Genomic DNA, 16873 nt, shown 5'->3' with positions numbered 1-16873 from the left:
GCTGAATCTTTTTTTTTTTAAAGAATTCTTTTATTTAACTTTCTTTATTTGTTTATTTATTTTAATTTGGCCAGAGAGGGATGGAGTGAGAGAGAGAGAAGGAGAGGGAAAGTGAGAAAGCAAGCCATCATGTTCGGGGCTCAAACCATTGTCAGCCATGTGGGGGTCCAGCACCCTTAACCACCATGCCACTCATAGCCCCCCTTTCTGAATCTTTCTGCTGCATTCAAACTCACCTTGTCTACACTCAGGCCCTTGTCTCCCAGGACCTCTTACTTCCTGGGTTCCCTGCTGTGTATGTCTGGATCACCTCTGCATTCCTTCTTACCCCTCCTCGGGTCCCTTTCAGGGCCCTTCCCTAGTTATAGGGTCCTCCCATACACTTCTCAAGAGATTGCCAGTCTGTTAAAATTTTTAATAAGCATTCCCTTGCTTTTCTTTATAGTTTTGCCACCCATTTATATATCTCTAAACCAGAAGTTGTCAGACTTTTCCTTTAAGGGCCAGATAGTAATATTTTTTAATGAGCTGTACAGTTTTGGTCTCTCCTATTCTGTTGGGTTGTTGGAAAAGTTGTAACACCTTTTTGCACAGAGAAAAAAAAATCATGACTTTTTTGCGGGGGGAGAGGTTTTTGCTATAGGGTGTGTGCGCTCACCAGAAAGAGAGAGAGACAGAGAGACAGAAAGTGAGAAATCACCCCCCAGGGGAGATGGCCACACCGCAATCCCTTCTCCTCCATTCCCCTCTCGGGATCTTGGGCACCCACGCACCCACACCCAGCGTGAATTTAAACCACCGGGTCCGGGACTCGAACCACAGTCAACTACATGGGAGTTCAGCAACATAGCCATTACGCTAACTGCTGGTCCCGAAAAAAAAAAAAAAAACTTTCTTAACAACCCAAAACAGTAGTGTCTTTTGGTAGCAAGAAAGTAACTACAGACCAGTATATAAATGAATGGGTGTGACTATGTTCTAAAAAAACTTTATCAAAAAAATGAACTGTCTGCTGGATTTGGTCTGAGAGCTATATTTTACTGACCTCTGTTCTAAATAATATATCATTTAGTTTTGCCTGATTTTGACCTAAATATAAGTAGAATTATACTGAAAACCAAGACTGTATGTGTTCTTTTATGACTTCTTTTTTTTTTTTTTAACATAACATTAAATTTTTGTGATTCATCCATGTTGATGCCAACAGCCTTGGTTAATGTTCCTGCCAGATGACATTTTATTGTATGACTGTACCACAGTTTACTTATCCATTCTGCTGGTGGTGGACAATGTTTTTGCAAACACTGCTACTGCGAACATTCTTGTGCATTTCTACATACGCCTGTACAAAGGTTTCTATCAAGTTTATCCTGAGGAGTAGAATTGTTAGATGATAAGAATGTGCATTTTCTTTTCTTTTTTTTTGGAGAGGTTTTTGCTATAAGGCACATGCACTCACCAGAAAGACAGAGAGACAGAAGGCGAGAAATCATCCCCCAAGAGGGGATGGCCACACCACAATCCCTACTCCTCTGTTCTCCTCTCGGGATCTTGGGCACGCACGCACACGCGCCCGGCATGAGTTTAAGCCACCAGGTCCAGGACTTGAACTGTGGTTGACTACATGGGAGTCCAGCGACATAGCTAGTATGCCAACTGCTGGTCCCAAGAATGGGCATTTTCAGCTTTGTCAAAGTAAGCCACATTGTTTTGCAGGGTGATTTTCTTTAAGAATTATTTTATTTAACTTTATATTGTTTATTCTAATTTGACCAGAGAGGGACAGAGAGAGAGAGAGAGAAAGCAAGCTTCCAGATCCTGGACTCAAACCATGGTTGACCATGTGGGATTCCAGTTACCCTAACCACCATGCTACCTGCCAACTCCAGGGTGATTTTCTTAATCTGTGAGGGCTCCCATTGCCCCATATCCTTGCCCACACCATTGGTTATAGTCAGATATATTTTGAATTTGCTGAGTATATCACTGTAATGCAATTTTCACATTGCTAGTGAAATTGAACTTTTAACTTAATGTCCCTCAAACCCATTTTACTTCATTCTCCCTAGTCTCCCAAGAGAAGAGTCCATCCACCTACCCCAGACTAAACCTCCCCCAGTCTTATAGGCCTCCTCTCCTCACTCCCACTCCCAGGACATCCCTGCTACCCACATAACTGCCCTGTGCACTCACTGTTGCACACTCAGAGTACACACAAGGTCTTCTCATATGAGTACACCCTCTTTCACTCCTTTGTTCACACCCGTGGAGAGTGAAAGTCAGAATGAATCAGAGCCTCAAAGAGAAACAAAGGCATTAAGGTGGATTCCAGGTGCAAGAGCAGGTAGAAATGGTGGAGGAGCCTGCGAGGAATGTACACAGAAGGAGCATGTCTTCAGAAGGACTTAGTCTGTGGGCTGAGCCAAGTGTAGCACAAGATGGAGTTCCCATATTAGTGGGAGGTGAATGAAGATGACTCTGGGATTGGCTGTTTTTGACAGCATCATTTTTCCAGCCGTCACTCCTGCCGCTTTTGTGAAGGTCAGTGTAATGGGTGGCCTGGGAGGGCAGGCAGCCATTTGTCTTAGTGACTGTAGGGAGGGCATACTGTTGAGGCCCTGAGTTTGTTCAGACCAACTACCTCTAGTGCCTCTTGGCAACATGGAAGGCTACTGTAAAGATAAGTGATGGCTTTCCTTTCCCTTTCTTCCTCCTATCTGGATCTAGGAAGTCCTGGAGCCTCTGTTAAACCGTTAGGAGTCAGTGAGGGCATCGCAAAGCCTGCAGGACACCCACCTGAGAGTTTGTATGAGCACCATGGTAAAGGGCTTTCACTTTTTTCCCATCCTGGCTGACCTCCAGCTCGTGAGATCCTACAGGTTGTGTTAGTAAATGCCTGGGCACCTCGACGCTGGTAACTGAGTGAGAGGTAGCCATACAGAACTAAGATCAAAGCAAATCTCCCAGCACAGCAGACATGTCAGTAGGGAATGAGGACAGTGGAACCCCCACTGCAAAATTCTAGTGAGTTCCCGCAAGACCAGTGTCTTGTACCCCGAATGTGATCAGATCTTTCATTTACTCTGTGTCATGGTGATGAGTGCAGTTTAGTGTGGGTCGGAGAAACATCTTAGGGGTAGAGACAGGAGATGAGACCTGGGGGCTTGAGGGAGGCTTAGTTGTGGGTGGGTAAATGAACCCTTCTCTTGAGAGGCTGGAGAGAGTGAGGTAGGGTGAGTTTGATGGGCATAAGTGATGGGCTGTGGTCTGATACCTTAGATTTGATTACAGCCCTTTCGCTCCTGACCTCTCCTTTCACACACACTATAGAAGGGGGGAGAAAAAAGATAGGCAGCTGGTTAGAGGCTGGAGTCTACCTTGGGGTGAGAACTAGGGGACGTTATATGACTAGGGGAGTAGCCGTAGCTTGAAGTCATACCAGTAAGCTAGATTGGCATGTCTGAGCACAAATGGAGAAATTGAGGCTCCACAATGTCAAATAACTTGTTCAAGGTCATGAAACCAGTAAATGCTTAAGAGTATAATGAATTATTTCCTGCAAATCAATGATTAACTATTTCAAGAGCTAAATCTGTTTATCTTGCTTGGAGGTTCATTCAGCTTCTTTAATCTGTGGATTCATCATCGTTTTTTTGTTTGTTTGTTTGTTTGTTTGTTTTTTCATTGCTTGAGGGTGTATGCACTCACGAGAAAGAGAGACAGAGAGAGAGAGAGAGAGAGAGAGCGCACCCCCACCCCCAGTGGGGCATAGCCACTCTACAGTACTTTTTCCTCCGTCTCTGTTCTGCCAGAATTTGAGGCAGACATGCACATGCACTTGACCTGTTTTTCAAGCTACAGGGGCCAGCCAAGATTTGAACTATGGCTGGCCATATGGGATCTGGCTTTCTGTGTACTTACCCTCTGTGCTATAGGCCTAGCTGTCATCATCAGTTTTTAGAAAATTGTCAATTATTTTCTCTATAGTTATTGCTCCTGCTGCACTCGGTTTCCTTCCCTTTCCTTCTGGAAATCCAGTTACATATGTTAGATCTTTTGAGTGTGTACATTTTTTTCTCTCATTGATTATTTTCCCCCCAGATTCTTGGTTCTTTCTGCTTTCAATTTGGTATTTTCCATTGATCCGTCTTCCAGTTCACTAATTCCAGCTGTTGATGTATCCAGTCTGCTGTTAAATGTATCCATTGAGTCCTTAACTTTAGATATTATATATTTTAGTTCTAGAATGTCCATTTGAATCTTTACAAAAAGTACAGAACCTACATATGTAAATGAAAGAGAATATCCAGAGACCCTGCTCTGGTCCCTGAGCAGCTGACCTGCAAATGACATCAATGGCTCCTGGGCCCTCTAGCTTCTGGTTGGATTTGGCAAATGGAGATCAGAGGGAGAGAAGCAAGAGTATTTGTTCCCCACTCCCTCCCCACCCCAACCATGAGGTCACCATGTACTGATTTTGTCCTCAACCAAAGGTTGCTTCCTTATTCAAGGCACCGTGTTCTCTATGACCCACCCCTTCAAGGTCTATAGGCTCTTTATCCCCTCATGCTTTCAGGCCAAGGAGTAGTGATAACTAGGTTCCTCAGCCAGGTTCTTCCACATCATATACCCTCTCACACCTGTATAATTAGTCTCTCTGTAAATGAACCTTCTACAGATTATCCTAATTGGAGTTTACCTACTGTGGTCCATAGGAAAGCAGCAGGCCCCAGTTGCTCATGGAGATTTTAAGTGGTTTGATGAGGACACTGGGCCTCCAGGTGATGAAAAAAGCTACACAGTGCATCTCCTCCAAAAATGTCTGAATGTGCTAGCCATTGTGGGTGCTCTGAGGCATGGTAGTATTGGAGAAATAAATAGCAGTTTTGGAAACTATTCTCTGCTTAGGAGAGACTCTCTCCCACTGATAAAACATGTAAGATCTTATTTTAGGCTGCCTTTTGTTAAGTCTCAGAAATTGCCTATTATCATGGTTGTGTATCTGACTCAGCATGGGAGGTGCCAGAAGAAGCAAACTCAGGACCAAATATAACAAGGCAGAGGAGGCAGGCTTTGGGCACCAGCTTTGCCGACAGAAGCCTTCCAAGAGCGACTGTAGTGTCTCAGTCAGTGTTTCCATTTTCACTTTTTGGGCTGGTTTCTGCAGGTGATCATCAACAGCACAATCACGCCGAATATGACTTTCACCAAAACGTCGCAGAAGTTCGGGCAGTGGGCTGACAGCAGAGCCAACACGGTGTTTGGTTTGGGATTTTCCTCTGAGCAGCAGCTGACAAAGGTAATGTGGCCCCTTCCCCAGCAGAGTAAGTACCATGTACTGTTCTGAATTGGTACCTGCCTGCCAAGGATTGAGGTGCCCTTCGTGAACAGGATGCCTTTCTGGTCTCCAGTTTCATCCCTTCTAGCAACACAGGGCTGCCAGAGCAGGTGGCCTTTATGAAATACCAGGTTCCTTGTGAATGGAGACATTTGAGGAAGGGAAATTTGTATCTAACAGATGTTGCTTCAGGGCCTGAGTTGCAGCAGAAGAAGCAGCGTGACCAGTCCTCCCCCAGATGTCAGCCACTGCACCAGTGCCCAGCAACCTCAGCATCGACGCAAAGGGACAGGCTTATTTGCCAAAACTGGGTTGATGGACTCAGCACTTTGAGGACTAGGTGACCTTTCTATGTTTCCTTAAAACACATGGAGGGTGTTTCCTAAAGACTTGCACAGGAGAGACCGTGCTCCTGCTGTGGCAACATCTATTGATGGAACAAATGCAATAGGGCTTTTATTGGGTTGTTGGAAAATCATGACACATTTTGCGTAGAAAAATATATCATGACTTTTCCAATGACCTGATTTTTTTGTCTTATTTTAGTTTTTAGTTTTTTTTTTTTTTTAGTTTTTTGGCATAGGGTGTGTATACTCACCAGAGAGAGACAGAGAGGCAAAGTGAGAAATCACCCTCCAGGGGGTATGGCCATGATACAATCTCTTGTCCTTCTTTCTCTTCTCAGGATTCTGGGCACGCATGCACATGCACCCAGCATAATTTTCAAGCCTCTGGGTCTGGGACTTGAACCATGGTCAGCCATGTGAAAATCCAGTGCCTTAACCACCTCGCCTGCTGACCCCTTGGTAGGGTTTTTAAAGGATGGCACAGTTTACCTCTGACTACTATCATTGTCAGAGACTCAGGTTGGAGCCTTTAGAGGGAGTGAGGTGCTGCCAAATTGGAAGGTGTTTTGTTTTGTTTTGTCTTTTAAGATACAGCCTCACCCAGGCCCTGATCATGTGCATGTGCATGTGTGCACCCAGTATATCTAGGGAGGAATCTAGACATAGACCCAGAACATTCCTGTGATAGCCAGCCTCGCAGAGCGTCATGTTACCACTGTGCCACTATGAAGCCCCTTTAATATGATATTTAACCTGGAGTCCTTATACTCCTCTAAATGGCACACAGTGGTGTGTGTGTTTGTATGTGTGTTACTTTTTTCTAAGGAGAGAGTTCATAGCTTTGGTTTGATTCTTCAAGGTGTCTAGGACACACTTGTGGAAGGCAAAAGGTGTTGAGCAGGTCATAGCTGACCAGCTCCATGAGGTCCTACTCAGTCGTTTGAAGGGGACAAAATCCTATTTGAGAAGGATAAGTTTCCTTTTAAAGCAGAAGAAGAGCCCTGTGTAGGTATGAAAAATATTTTTGGTTGAAAGTAAGAGTGACTAGTTTACATGACACAAGAATTAATTGGAAGAAGTATCTCAAGGAATCCAAGGGAGAGATGAAAAGCCAGGCTTCAGGAGGACCTAGAGCCAGGATGGCTTCCAGAGCTTGGCTCTAGAAGTTGTTTTTTCTCTAGATCATTGCAGGGAATCTGACTGACTGCCTGGCCAGGTATTTTTCAAGCTTCTGTGTACTGATACTGTACTGGGCACTGAAGATGCAGAAACCTGGTGTCTGTGTCCAGGGGCTTCTGTTAGAGAATTGAGAGTCGTGCAGCACAGACTCAGCTGCTTAGCTTCCCTGTGTATACAGAGGATCATCAAAGATGGAGGAGGTAAGCTGAGTTAGGAAGGCACCTCAGCAGGGACCTGCTCATTTACACTCTTCGCTTGTCCACACATAGGTACTCATGCTTCTGAGGAGACTCCCAGGGCACAGATCCAGCCGCCCATACCCCGTCACAAATGAGTTCTCGAATGGGACATCGCACAGGTTGTCCCCCTCTGTATCCCAAGGTACTTTCATGAGGACTGTATTCCCTTAGCAGCCCAAGAAACCCCAAATAGCCTGCTGGCACTCAGCAAACCACCTGCTCACAAAAGCCTTCTTTCCTGGGTGCTGACACCTCTGATCTCCAGGGCCCCGACACATGGTAGGAAGTAAAGATCTTGAGGCTAGGTCATTGGGTATAATTATGGGAGATGTTCTCTCCACCCCTGATGCCTTGGTTTTGGGACTTGTGCACTGTGACCGGAAGGTGTGTGTGTTCCTTCAGGCATGAGCAGAGCAGAGTTCTGCAAGGCTTGCTTCCAGCTAATGACGTCCATGGGAGGACCCAAGAATCCTATGGTCATTAGACTCTTGCTCCATTTCATTAGCAGAGAAGTGAGTTTTCTGCAGATGCACTTGGTTTGAAGCAGTGTTGTGGTATAGAAAGTGTCAGGTAGGACTGTGGGTGGTACAGCTGATAGAGGCACTGCTGTCTACAATGCCTGCCCAAGTGAACATAGATCTTTGCTTCCTTTGAAAGAAGGGGCCCAGTCTTATCACCTCTCACCAGGGAGCTGGCTGGACACTTAGAGATTGTGATGCTCAGGGTAGGTCACCGTTGCTGGCAACTGGATACTCAGCAGGCTAGAGGTCAGAGTGGCCTTAGAGAGCAGGAGTATGTGCTTGCAAGACCACGTGACACCTTTTCCCCTGGCACCTGGCCAGTGTGTCTTTAGTCTCTGAGCAAGTATCAGGCTGCCTGGAGGACACGAGTGCCTAGGCATCTGTAGAGCAGCCCCTCCTGCCACCTAGTTTAAAGGATTCTCTTTTGCTGTGAAGGGTGGGGACTTCTGAAGGGCATTTATCTGGAACTAGAACTTTTTTTTTTTTTTTTGAGAGGTTTTTCTTTTTGCTATAGGGTGCGTGTGCTCGCCAGACAGACAGAGAGAGACAGAAAGCGAGAAATCACCCCCCAGGGTGGATGGCCACGCCACAATCACTTCTCCTCCTTTCTCCTCTCGGGATCTTGGGCACGTACACACACGCGCCCGGTGTGAGTTTTAAGCCACTGGGTCCGGACGCGAACTGTGGTCGACTACGTGGGAGTCCAGCAACATAGCCATTACGCTAACTGCTAGTCCCCGAACATGAACTTTTTCAGGTTCTGCTTTCATTTTGACCCCTAACTTCATGCCATTTTCCAAATCTCTTCATCCCAATGGTCCAGCTGTGTTCCTTGCCAGACCCTATCACACAGCCAGACATTAGCCAGTTCCCTGTGCTTTGCTGTGGATCCTGACTCCAGGTCCGTGTGCATGGCACAATGAGATGTTCCAAGGTGTGCCCACAGGGAGCAGGATTTCCCTCTTCCCTTGTCCTCTTGACAGCAGGAGTGGCCTGTGTGGTATTTTGGGAAGCTGTAGACAGTTCACTGTAACAGAGTACCCAGGCTTTGGGGACTAGGTAAGGGTGCTGGAGACCAGTCTGTGGAAGGCCTTGTAGGTCATTCTGGGATTTCTGAAGTTTATCCAATGGCCTGAGAAGGATTTTAGGCACAGAAAGAATATAATAATTAGATTTGCATTTCAGGTAATGCAATTTAATTTTAATTTTTTTTTTCCTGGTAGCAAGTCTGATCAGATTGTTTTAGTCCAAGGTAGAGCCGATGAAGGGTTGAGTCACATTTGGAGAAGAGATTTTTAAAATATCAAGGAGCTAATTGGTAGAATTGGAGCAAATAAGGGAGGCAAAGACCCTGGGATGATAACGGACGGAGGGAGATGTCATTTTCTGAAATAAAGAAGAGGAAATAAGAAGAGGAACAGCAGAGAGAATTCATATAAAATGGAAATAACTGAGTTAGTGATTTGTTGAAAGAATGAGTATTCAGAACCTCTGTTTGAAGATAGGCAGTGGGAGTTGTGTTATTTCTCCCTCCTGAAGAGGTGCCTGGAAAGGAGGGCGGTGGTGGTAACCTCTTCCCACACCTGCCTTGTATCCGAAAGAATAGGGTCAAAAGCCTCAGACCAGTGAGATAGCTTCTGTCAGAGACTGAGTCCTGGCCAGCCCTATCTTGGTCACATGTTTCTGATTGCACCCTGGACCCATTTCTTCCCTGAAGCCCAGGATGGTTTGAGAGAATCATTCACAGCTGCCTGAAACAATTTCAGAAGAAATTATTCCTCTTTGGAGGAATCAAAGTAGCTAGGGAGGATAAAAAAGGAAAGTTTTTATGAGAAGAATTAAAAGAAGAGAGAACTTCAAAGAAAAAACAACAAATTAAGTTTAATTGTTTAAAAATTTATTTATTTATTATTATTATTATTCTCCAATTTGAGGGCGGGGGGTGGGAGTGAAAAAGCAAGCTGTCAGGTCTGGGACTCTAAACATGGTCGGCCACATAGGAGTCCAGCGCCTTTAACCACCACGCCACCTGCCAGTCCCTAGGTTTAATTCTTTGCACCTCTGAAAACTAAAGAAACCTTGAGCTATGCCTGCTTCCAAAGATGGCCACTTCTGATTTTTCCCAGACAGAAGAAATTGCCCCATCATTGAAGAGTAGTAGCGTCCTGTCTTCCCAAGTCACTCAGTCTCTGGCAGTGCCAGAGTCCTTGCTCTTGTCTATGACCTGCCATTGTCTCAAAGGCTTCTCTAGTGTCTCTTTTGTCCAGAATGTTCCAAATCAGCCTTCCCCTTCTCTTCGATGGAAGCGATTAACCACACACCGACAAATTACTGTGAAGTGAGGCTGGCTGTCTCCACAAGTAGCAATTAGCTCTCTCGGAGGAACTCAGGCCTACAGGGTTCCCGAGGAGTGTGTGAAGGGACAGCTGTGGCTGAGTGTTCCCGACTTCCTGAGCAACCACCCACAGACCTGTAGGGGATTGGGGATCAAACACTGTAACAGGGCTAGAGAAAGGAACTCCAGTGTAGACATTTTCACTTAAGAACGCTTTATACATGCTTCTTTCACCACCCCCCAGAAGGAAAATAGATACCTTGGTTTTAACAGCTGCCATTATACGGACCACTTCACAATCACAGTCCCAAAAGAGTACAGGGAAACTTTCTGCTCTTAAGTGGACTTTCTAAAAATAACAGAAGCTGTATATTCTCAGAAATAAACCAGGACTTGTCTGTGTATCCCCTGGAGAGGACATAATACCTCAGCCTACTGAAGAATGTTGAGAGACTTACTTGCATGTTCTGATAACACGAAAGTTAGGAAAAGAGACGAGAGGAGGGAAGAGAGGGAGGGAGAACCAAATGTAAGAACGAACCAGTTGTTAAAGTAGCGGTTCTCGGGAACCAGCAGTTAGTGTAATGGCTATGTCGCTGGACTCCCACGTGGTCGACCGCAGTTCGCATCCTGGACCCGGTGGCTTAAACTCATGCCAGGTGCATGTGCGTGCGTGCCCAGGATCCGGAGAGGAGAATGGAGGAGAGGGGATTGCGGCGTGACCATCCCCCCTGGGGGGTGATTTCTTGCTTTCTGTTTCTATGTCTCTCTCTGTCTGTCTGGCAAGCGCATGCGCCCTATAGCAAAAACCTCTCAAAAAAAAAAAAAACCCCACAAAAGTAGCGTTTCTCGGGACCCCCAGTTGGTATAATGGCCATGTCACTTGGACTCCCATGTAGTCGACCACAGTTCGAGTCCTGGACCCAGTGGCTTAAAACTCATGCCGGGCGCATGTGCATGCGTGCCCAAGATCCCGAGAGAAGAATGGAGGAGAAGGGATTGCGGTGGGACCATCCCCCTTGTGGGGTGATTTCTCGCTTTCTGTCTCTGTCTCTCTCTGTCTCTCTGGCGAGTGCACACGCCCTATAGCAAAAACCTCTCCAAAAAAAAAAAAAAGTAGGCTTTAAAAAAAAAGTTGCAGTTCTTCCTGGCTTCTGACCTTGAGTTGTCACTGTTCTGAGTTGGGCTCTATTACGTTCATCGCAGACGGAAGGAAACACATTCCGCCATTAAGAGGGAGCAGTCCAGGGTGGAGCTGCAGTGCTCTGTGGTTTAGCCATCCCGACCTGCTGTACACGTGGCATCCACTCTTGGCCAGGCCATCTCAGCGCTTCCATCTGATTCAAATGCATCCACTTAGGTTCACTCCATTAACTCTGTGTGTTTGTGAGAACAGTCCTTCTCTCCTACCTTTTTATCCTGTGATTTAATCACCAATTTTAAAAAATGGGGCTAGTAATTATTCATTTACAGTATTTTAGTTAGAATACTTTCAGCTGCAAGTAACAGAGAACCTAAACAAAGTGTTGGGACCGTTATTCTTCTGTTTAAAATCTAGGTCCTGATTGCTGGTGCTGGTACAGTGGCCACATGATGTTGGGTCTGAGGGTTCTGCTTGGGTTTTTCTACATTGTCTTTGTCTTCCCTTTTTTTTGGTTGGCTCATGTTAGTAAGGTGCTGTCTCCAGCTCTGTCTGTCACACCTGCGTACGTGGCATGGTGGCATGGAAGAGGAGGTAGAGGGATGGTACCACAACTTAGAAACTGCCCCTGGCAGACTTGGGTTCCTTGAGCCACCCCCTCCTCCTTCCCCAGAAAACACCAGGATTGCCATCATGGGCTTAGACCAGCTCTCATTCTCTAGCACCTAGGAAATTTCCTGTTCTGGATAAATGTGAGATTCTGTTAAGCTAATGGGGAAAAACAATGAAAAAGAACAGATTTTGAATAAGCAAATAGTAGTGCCTGCCACAGGGCTTTAATAGCCAAGACTAAAACAAGTCACAGAGAAAATCAGCAATAATAGTCTCTCAGAAGCTTCTATCATGATAATGATGTTAATGATTTTGATTGAAATGATTATCACAACGTTAAAAACCGCAGAAGTGAAGACATGAGAATTTGGCAGTGTATTTCTGAAATCTTTGTGTTTTGAGTATCCTTTGATGTATGAGTTTCACTTATAAGAATCTATTCTAAGGCAATGATTAAAACTGAGTACAAAGATTAGGCTATAAAAATTTTCCTTGCAGGACTATTTTTTATAATAGCAAAAAAAAGGAAAAAAGAAAAAAAACCTGAAACAACCTAAATGCCCAGCAGCAAAAACATTGGTTAAATAAGCACTAGTATATTCTTCAGGTAATACCGTGCAGCAATTAAGATAATGTTGTAGTTATATAGTTGCTTGGAAGTATTAGTGCCATATTGTTAACTCCAGAAGGGGCTATAAAATGAAATGTGAAATATTCCTCCTTTTTAATTTTTTTTAAGAAATGTATGTGATGGATGCATCTATTCAGGTGGCAACATTTGGGAAATTTATGAGGTTAGTGCTTATCTCTGAGTGATGGCACCGTAGGGTTTGAAAGATTTTTTCCCCCCTAAACTGTGATTTTTCCAAATTTATAAGCATGTATGATTTTTTTTAATATAATAAGAGAGAAATGTTAGAAAGCTGAAGATTTGGAGGGAAGGTGTTTTTCACCAAAGACAATCATTTGGTGCCTCTCATTACTGGTGCTTCTCTTCTAACAGTTAGAGGCTATGAGAGGAAACCTTTTTCCTATCATTCTCCCAGGCCTTTCTGGATCGCTTCCAGTTTTTTGTTATTGTAGATAATGCTAGAATTAACATCTTTATATTGAAAGTCTTTTTTTTTTTGTATTCTCAATTATTTTCACAGGATAGTTTCCCAGAAACAGTATCTCTGGGTCAGTAGGGATAAGCATGTTTTTCATTCATGATACACATTTCCAAATTGCTTCCCAGTGGGGCTGTGCCAGTTTACAGTGTTACAGAACTATTGGGTTGTTGGAAAAGTCATGACATATTTTTCTGTTTTTCTGTGCAGAAATGCATCATGACTTTTCCAACAACACAATATTTTGCCTGTACCCAGGATTATCATTATATTTAGTATTGGGTAATTTTGCAGGCAAAGGATGATGTGTGATTATTTTGATTTGCTTTTCCAGCAAGACTGAATGATCTTTTCTATAAGTTTCTAGTTATTGCATTTTTTATTAATAAAATGTGCCCTCTACCTATTGGGGTTTTTATATTTTTCTTTTCAGTTTGTTCTGCTGCACTAGCTTAGCTATAGATATTTTCCCCAGGCTGTTTTTTCCCTTCTAGTTCCCTCTCCACTTTACATGCAAAATATTTTAATTGCTTTATAATGAAATTTGTTACTTTCGTGATATTCTTTTATTTGTTCTAAATTTTAAAAATTACCCCCCCCAAGCAGATGGCATGGTGGTTAAGGCACTAGACTCCTACATGACCCACCAAGAAGACTGATAAGTGTTCAATTTTGTTTGCATCCAAATTTATTAAGTTTTGATTTTTAAAAAAAAATATTTAGTCTTTAATTCATCAATAATTTATCATGTCCTGGTTTATGGTAAAGATTTAAATTCATTCCCCTCCCCTCAATTTACTAAAGTTATCTCAAAAATCATATGTTAAACAGTCTTCTACATTAATATATAATTCCTTTTTTGTTTTAAGTTCATTTTTATATAAATGATAGGGCCCATTTCTTACCCATTTGTTCTATGTCATCATGCATTTACTAGTACCACATTTCTTTAAATAATTGTTTATTTAAAATGTATCTGATGGGTCCAGCAGAGTGGTCAAGATGCTGGTCTCCCATGTGGTCATCCACTGTTCAATTCCTGGACCCAGCGGCCTGAAACTCTAGCTAGGAATGTGTGTGTGCATACCCAAAATCCAGAGAGATCAGTGGAGAAGAAGGGATTGCAGCATGGCCATGCCCCCTTGGGGGTGATTTCTCTCTCTCTCTCCCTCTCTCTCTCTCTGGTGAGCGCACATGCCCTGTAGCAAAAATAGCAAAAATCTTCACAAAAAAAGAAAATCAGTGGCTTGTCAGTGACTAAGGCAGTGATTGATGTGACTGCCCTGAGAGTTGTTTTTTTTTAAGCGATTTTTGCTATAGGACTGGTCCCATAGCATAATGATTGGAGCTAGATCCACCTGGTCGACCACAGTTCAAATACCAGCCCTAGCAGCTTGAAAAACATGCTAGGATTCAAACCTACCATGTTCGATTCATGCTAGCTTGGCCATATGGGATCTAGTTCCCAATATACAGTGCTTATCCACCATACTACAGGGCTGGCCTACCATCATTAACACTTGTAACAAAATTAATAATTCCTTGATAGCATCTAATATCCAGTCCACGTTCAGACTTTCCCTATTATCCCCCGGAAGTCTTTTTTTTTTTTTTTTTTATACAGAGAGAGTTTTCCTATGGGGCTACTGATCCCTCCTCCTGAAGTCTTTTCTATTTGGTTTGTTCAAAGCAGGTTCCAATCACAGGCTACATGTTCATTTTGTTATTTTGTATCTTCATCTTTTAAAATTTAGAACAGTCCTGGGGACCAGCAGGTGGCCTAATGGCTATGTCACTGGACTCCCATGTAGTCAACCATGGTTCAAGTCTCGGACCTGGTGGCTTAAATTCACACCGGGCACATGTGCGTGCGTGCCCAACATCCTGAGAGGAAAATGGAGGAGAAGAGATTACAGTGTGGCCATCCCCCCTGGCGGGGGTGATTTATTGCTTTCTGTCTCTCTGTCTCTGTCTTTCTGGTGAGCACACGGGCCCTATAGCAAAAAACCTCTCCAAAAAATAAAAAATTTAGAACAATCCCTTACCCTTAGCTTTTTGGATGTTTCTATTTTTTAGGACATTGACTTAAGACAGCGCTCAGATCTATTCAATAGGGTTTATAAAGGTGTACATGAATTCCCTCTGTGGTTTAACTGAAGTTGTTTTATTGCTTTTATATTTTTCTGTTTATCTGAGGTTTTTTGGCTTGTTTTTAGTACTTTATTCAAGCTAGCTTGAGTAGTTTAAAAATTGGTTTGGGTTTGGGACCAGCAGTTAGCATAATGGCTATGTCGCTGGACTGCCATGTAGTCGACCACGGTTCACGTCCTAGACCCAGTGGCTTAAAACTCACTCCGGGCACGTGTGCGTGTGTGCCCAAGATCCCAAGAGAACGACAGAGAAGGGATTGCGGTGTGGCCATCCCCCCTGGGGGGTGATTTCTTGCTTTCTGTCTTTCTGTTTCTCTCTGTCTGACTGGCGAGCGCACGCGCCCTATAGCAAAAACCTCTCATAAAAACCCAAAAACAAACAAAAAAAGAAATTGGTTGTCTGACCTGTGCCAGTAGTGTTTACTGGACAGAAAGCATTCCTAATGTTCATTTCTTTTTCATTTCAAATAAAATTCTCCTAGATTTGTATAGAATGTATTGGCTTAAAATGGATCCAACATAATGAAAATGGATCCTGAATATTAGCCATGAATAAGGCGATAAAAACCTTAACAGCTGTCCTTCATGTTCAGTTTGCAGAGAAATTCCAGGAGGTGAAAGAAGCTGCCAAACTAGCCAGAGATAAGTCTCAGGAGAAAATCGAGACCTCGAGTAACCATTCCCAAGTAAGTAATGTGTCTGTAAAATAAAAGTGAGTGTGGTCAGTGATTGAGACTCTTTGTTGCTTGTCACTTTTGGCAGGAGGGCATTTTGAGACCTTTTCAACTATCAGCCTGTTCACAGTGAGATGGATGTGACAGGTTTTTACGAGACTCTTGAATTTTTCAGGATGCGGTTATTATATTTCAGACAGAAAATGGTTGATGAGATTCGAGTTAATGCATGTCCCAGTTCCTGAGAGACATTCTGCGGTCACTGTGTTTAAATGGCGGTGACAAGGCAGCACGTCTCTGGGCGGGAGGTTGTACGTAGGACGCTGGCCGGTAGGTACAGGTATGTAGTGCCCACGAGAGAAAACTGGATGCCAGAGAGCCCACGTGTCCTCCTGCCTAGGTTAGCAGAAGTGAACTGGCAGGTGCTACTCCAGCAGCTCTGGCCTACTCAGAGGAGGTCTGGCTTTCCAGCAATTGAGTAGTCTGTCTACTTCAAAGTGATGGTTGACTAAAAACAGACCCTCTCTAACCTGAAGTAACACACTCGCCTTCCCAAAGTCTAGATTGTTGTATATGATAGAGACAGGGGGAGGGCCTGACCTAGTGACAAGGGTATATGTAGAGAGACAGAGAAGGGAGACCAGGAGCAAAGGTGCAGGGTCAGGAAAGAGCACGATATACCAGCAAGACCGCCTGAGCCTCTTGGGAGGGACTGGGGTGTGCCATGGGAGGTGTGGAGATGTGCTTGCCCATTCTGTGAAGGACTCCGAATTCTCCACTGGAGAGTACTTTATTCTGTATTAGCCATTTGTTTAAGTATTTGCTATTGGGTAGTTGGTAGACATTAGAGGTATCTTGTGACATTGATCTGGAATTGACATGTGATTGTGTGCGGGTGGTAAGGCAGTTGGAGTCCCTGGAAGATTGTCCATGAGGCTGTGAGATGGAGGATGCCTGGCTCAGGCTCCCATAGGGCAAGCAAGCAAGAGTGGGTATGGGGGACAGCTGTAAGGGAACCAGGTCTGGGCAGCTGGAGCAGTGAGGAGTCAAGATCAACACCCTCAGTTCCACTGTCAGCCTCTCAGAAGCAAGAGCTGAAGACTTGGCTGCACCAAGGACTAGTGGGGAGAGAAGGGAAGAAGTGAGAGCCCTGGGAAATGAGCCCAGGTATGGGACTGGAGCCAGGAGTGGGCAGAGAAGCAGGAACCCAGCATACAGAGAATGCCGA

At 44.2% G+C, this 16873-nt stretch overlaps 1 protein-coding gene across 4 annotated transcripts in view; it reads left to right on the top strand.

Moving 5' to 3' along the window:
• Window positions 1-16873, top strand: part of HOMER2 (homer scaffold protein 2) — a 125492-nt gene that overhangs the window by 100377 nt on the left and 8242 nt on the right. For all 4 annotated transcript variants that reach the window (XM_027773568.1, XM_027773565.1, XM_027773566.1 and 1 more), the window contains 2 exons: window positions 5168-5299; window positions 15565-15657. In XM_027773568.1, the coding sequence (XP_027629369.1) occupies window positions 5198-5299; window positions 15565-15657 (195 nt within the window). In that variant the 5' untranslated portion in view covers window positions 5168-5197. The remainder of the gene's footprint in view (window positions 1-5167; window positions 5300-15564; window positions 15658-16873) is intronic.

This window comes from Tupaia chinensis, unplaced genomic scaffold (assembly GCF_000334495.1).
Source record: "Tupaia chinensis unplaced genomic scaffold, TupChi_1.0 Scaffold000359_1, whole genome shotgun sequence".
Taxonomy (NCBI): Eukaryota; Metazoa; Chordata; class Mammalia; order Scandentia; family Tupaiidae; genus Tupaia; species Tupaia belangeri.
This window is presented reverse-complemented; position numbering and strand designations above follow the sequence as displayed.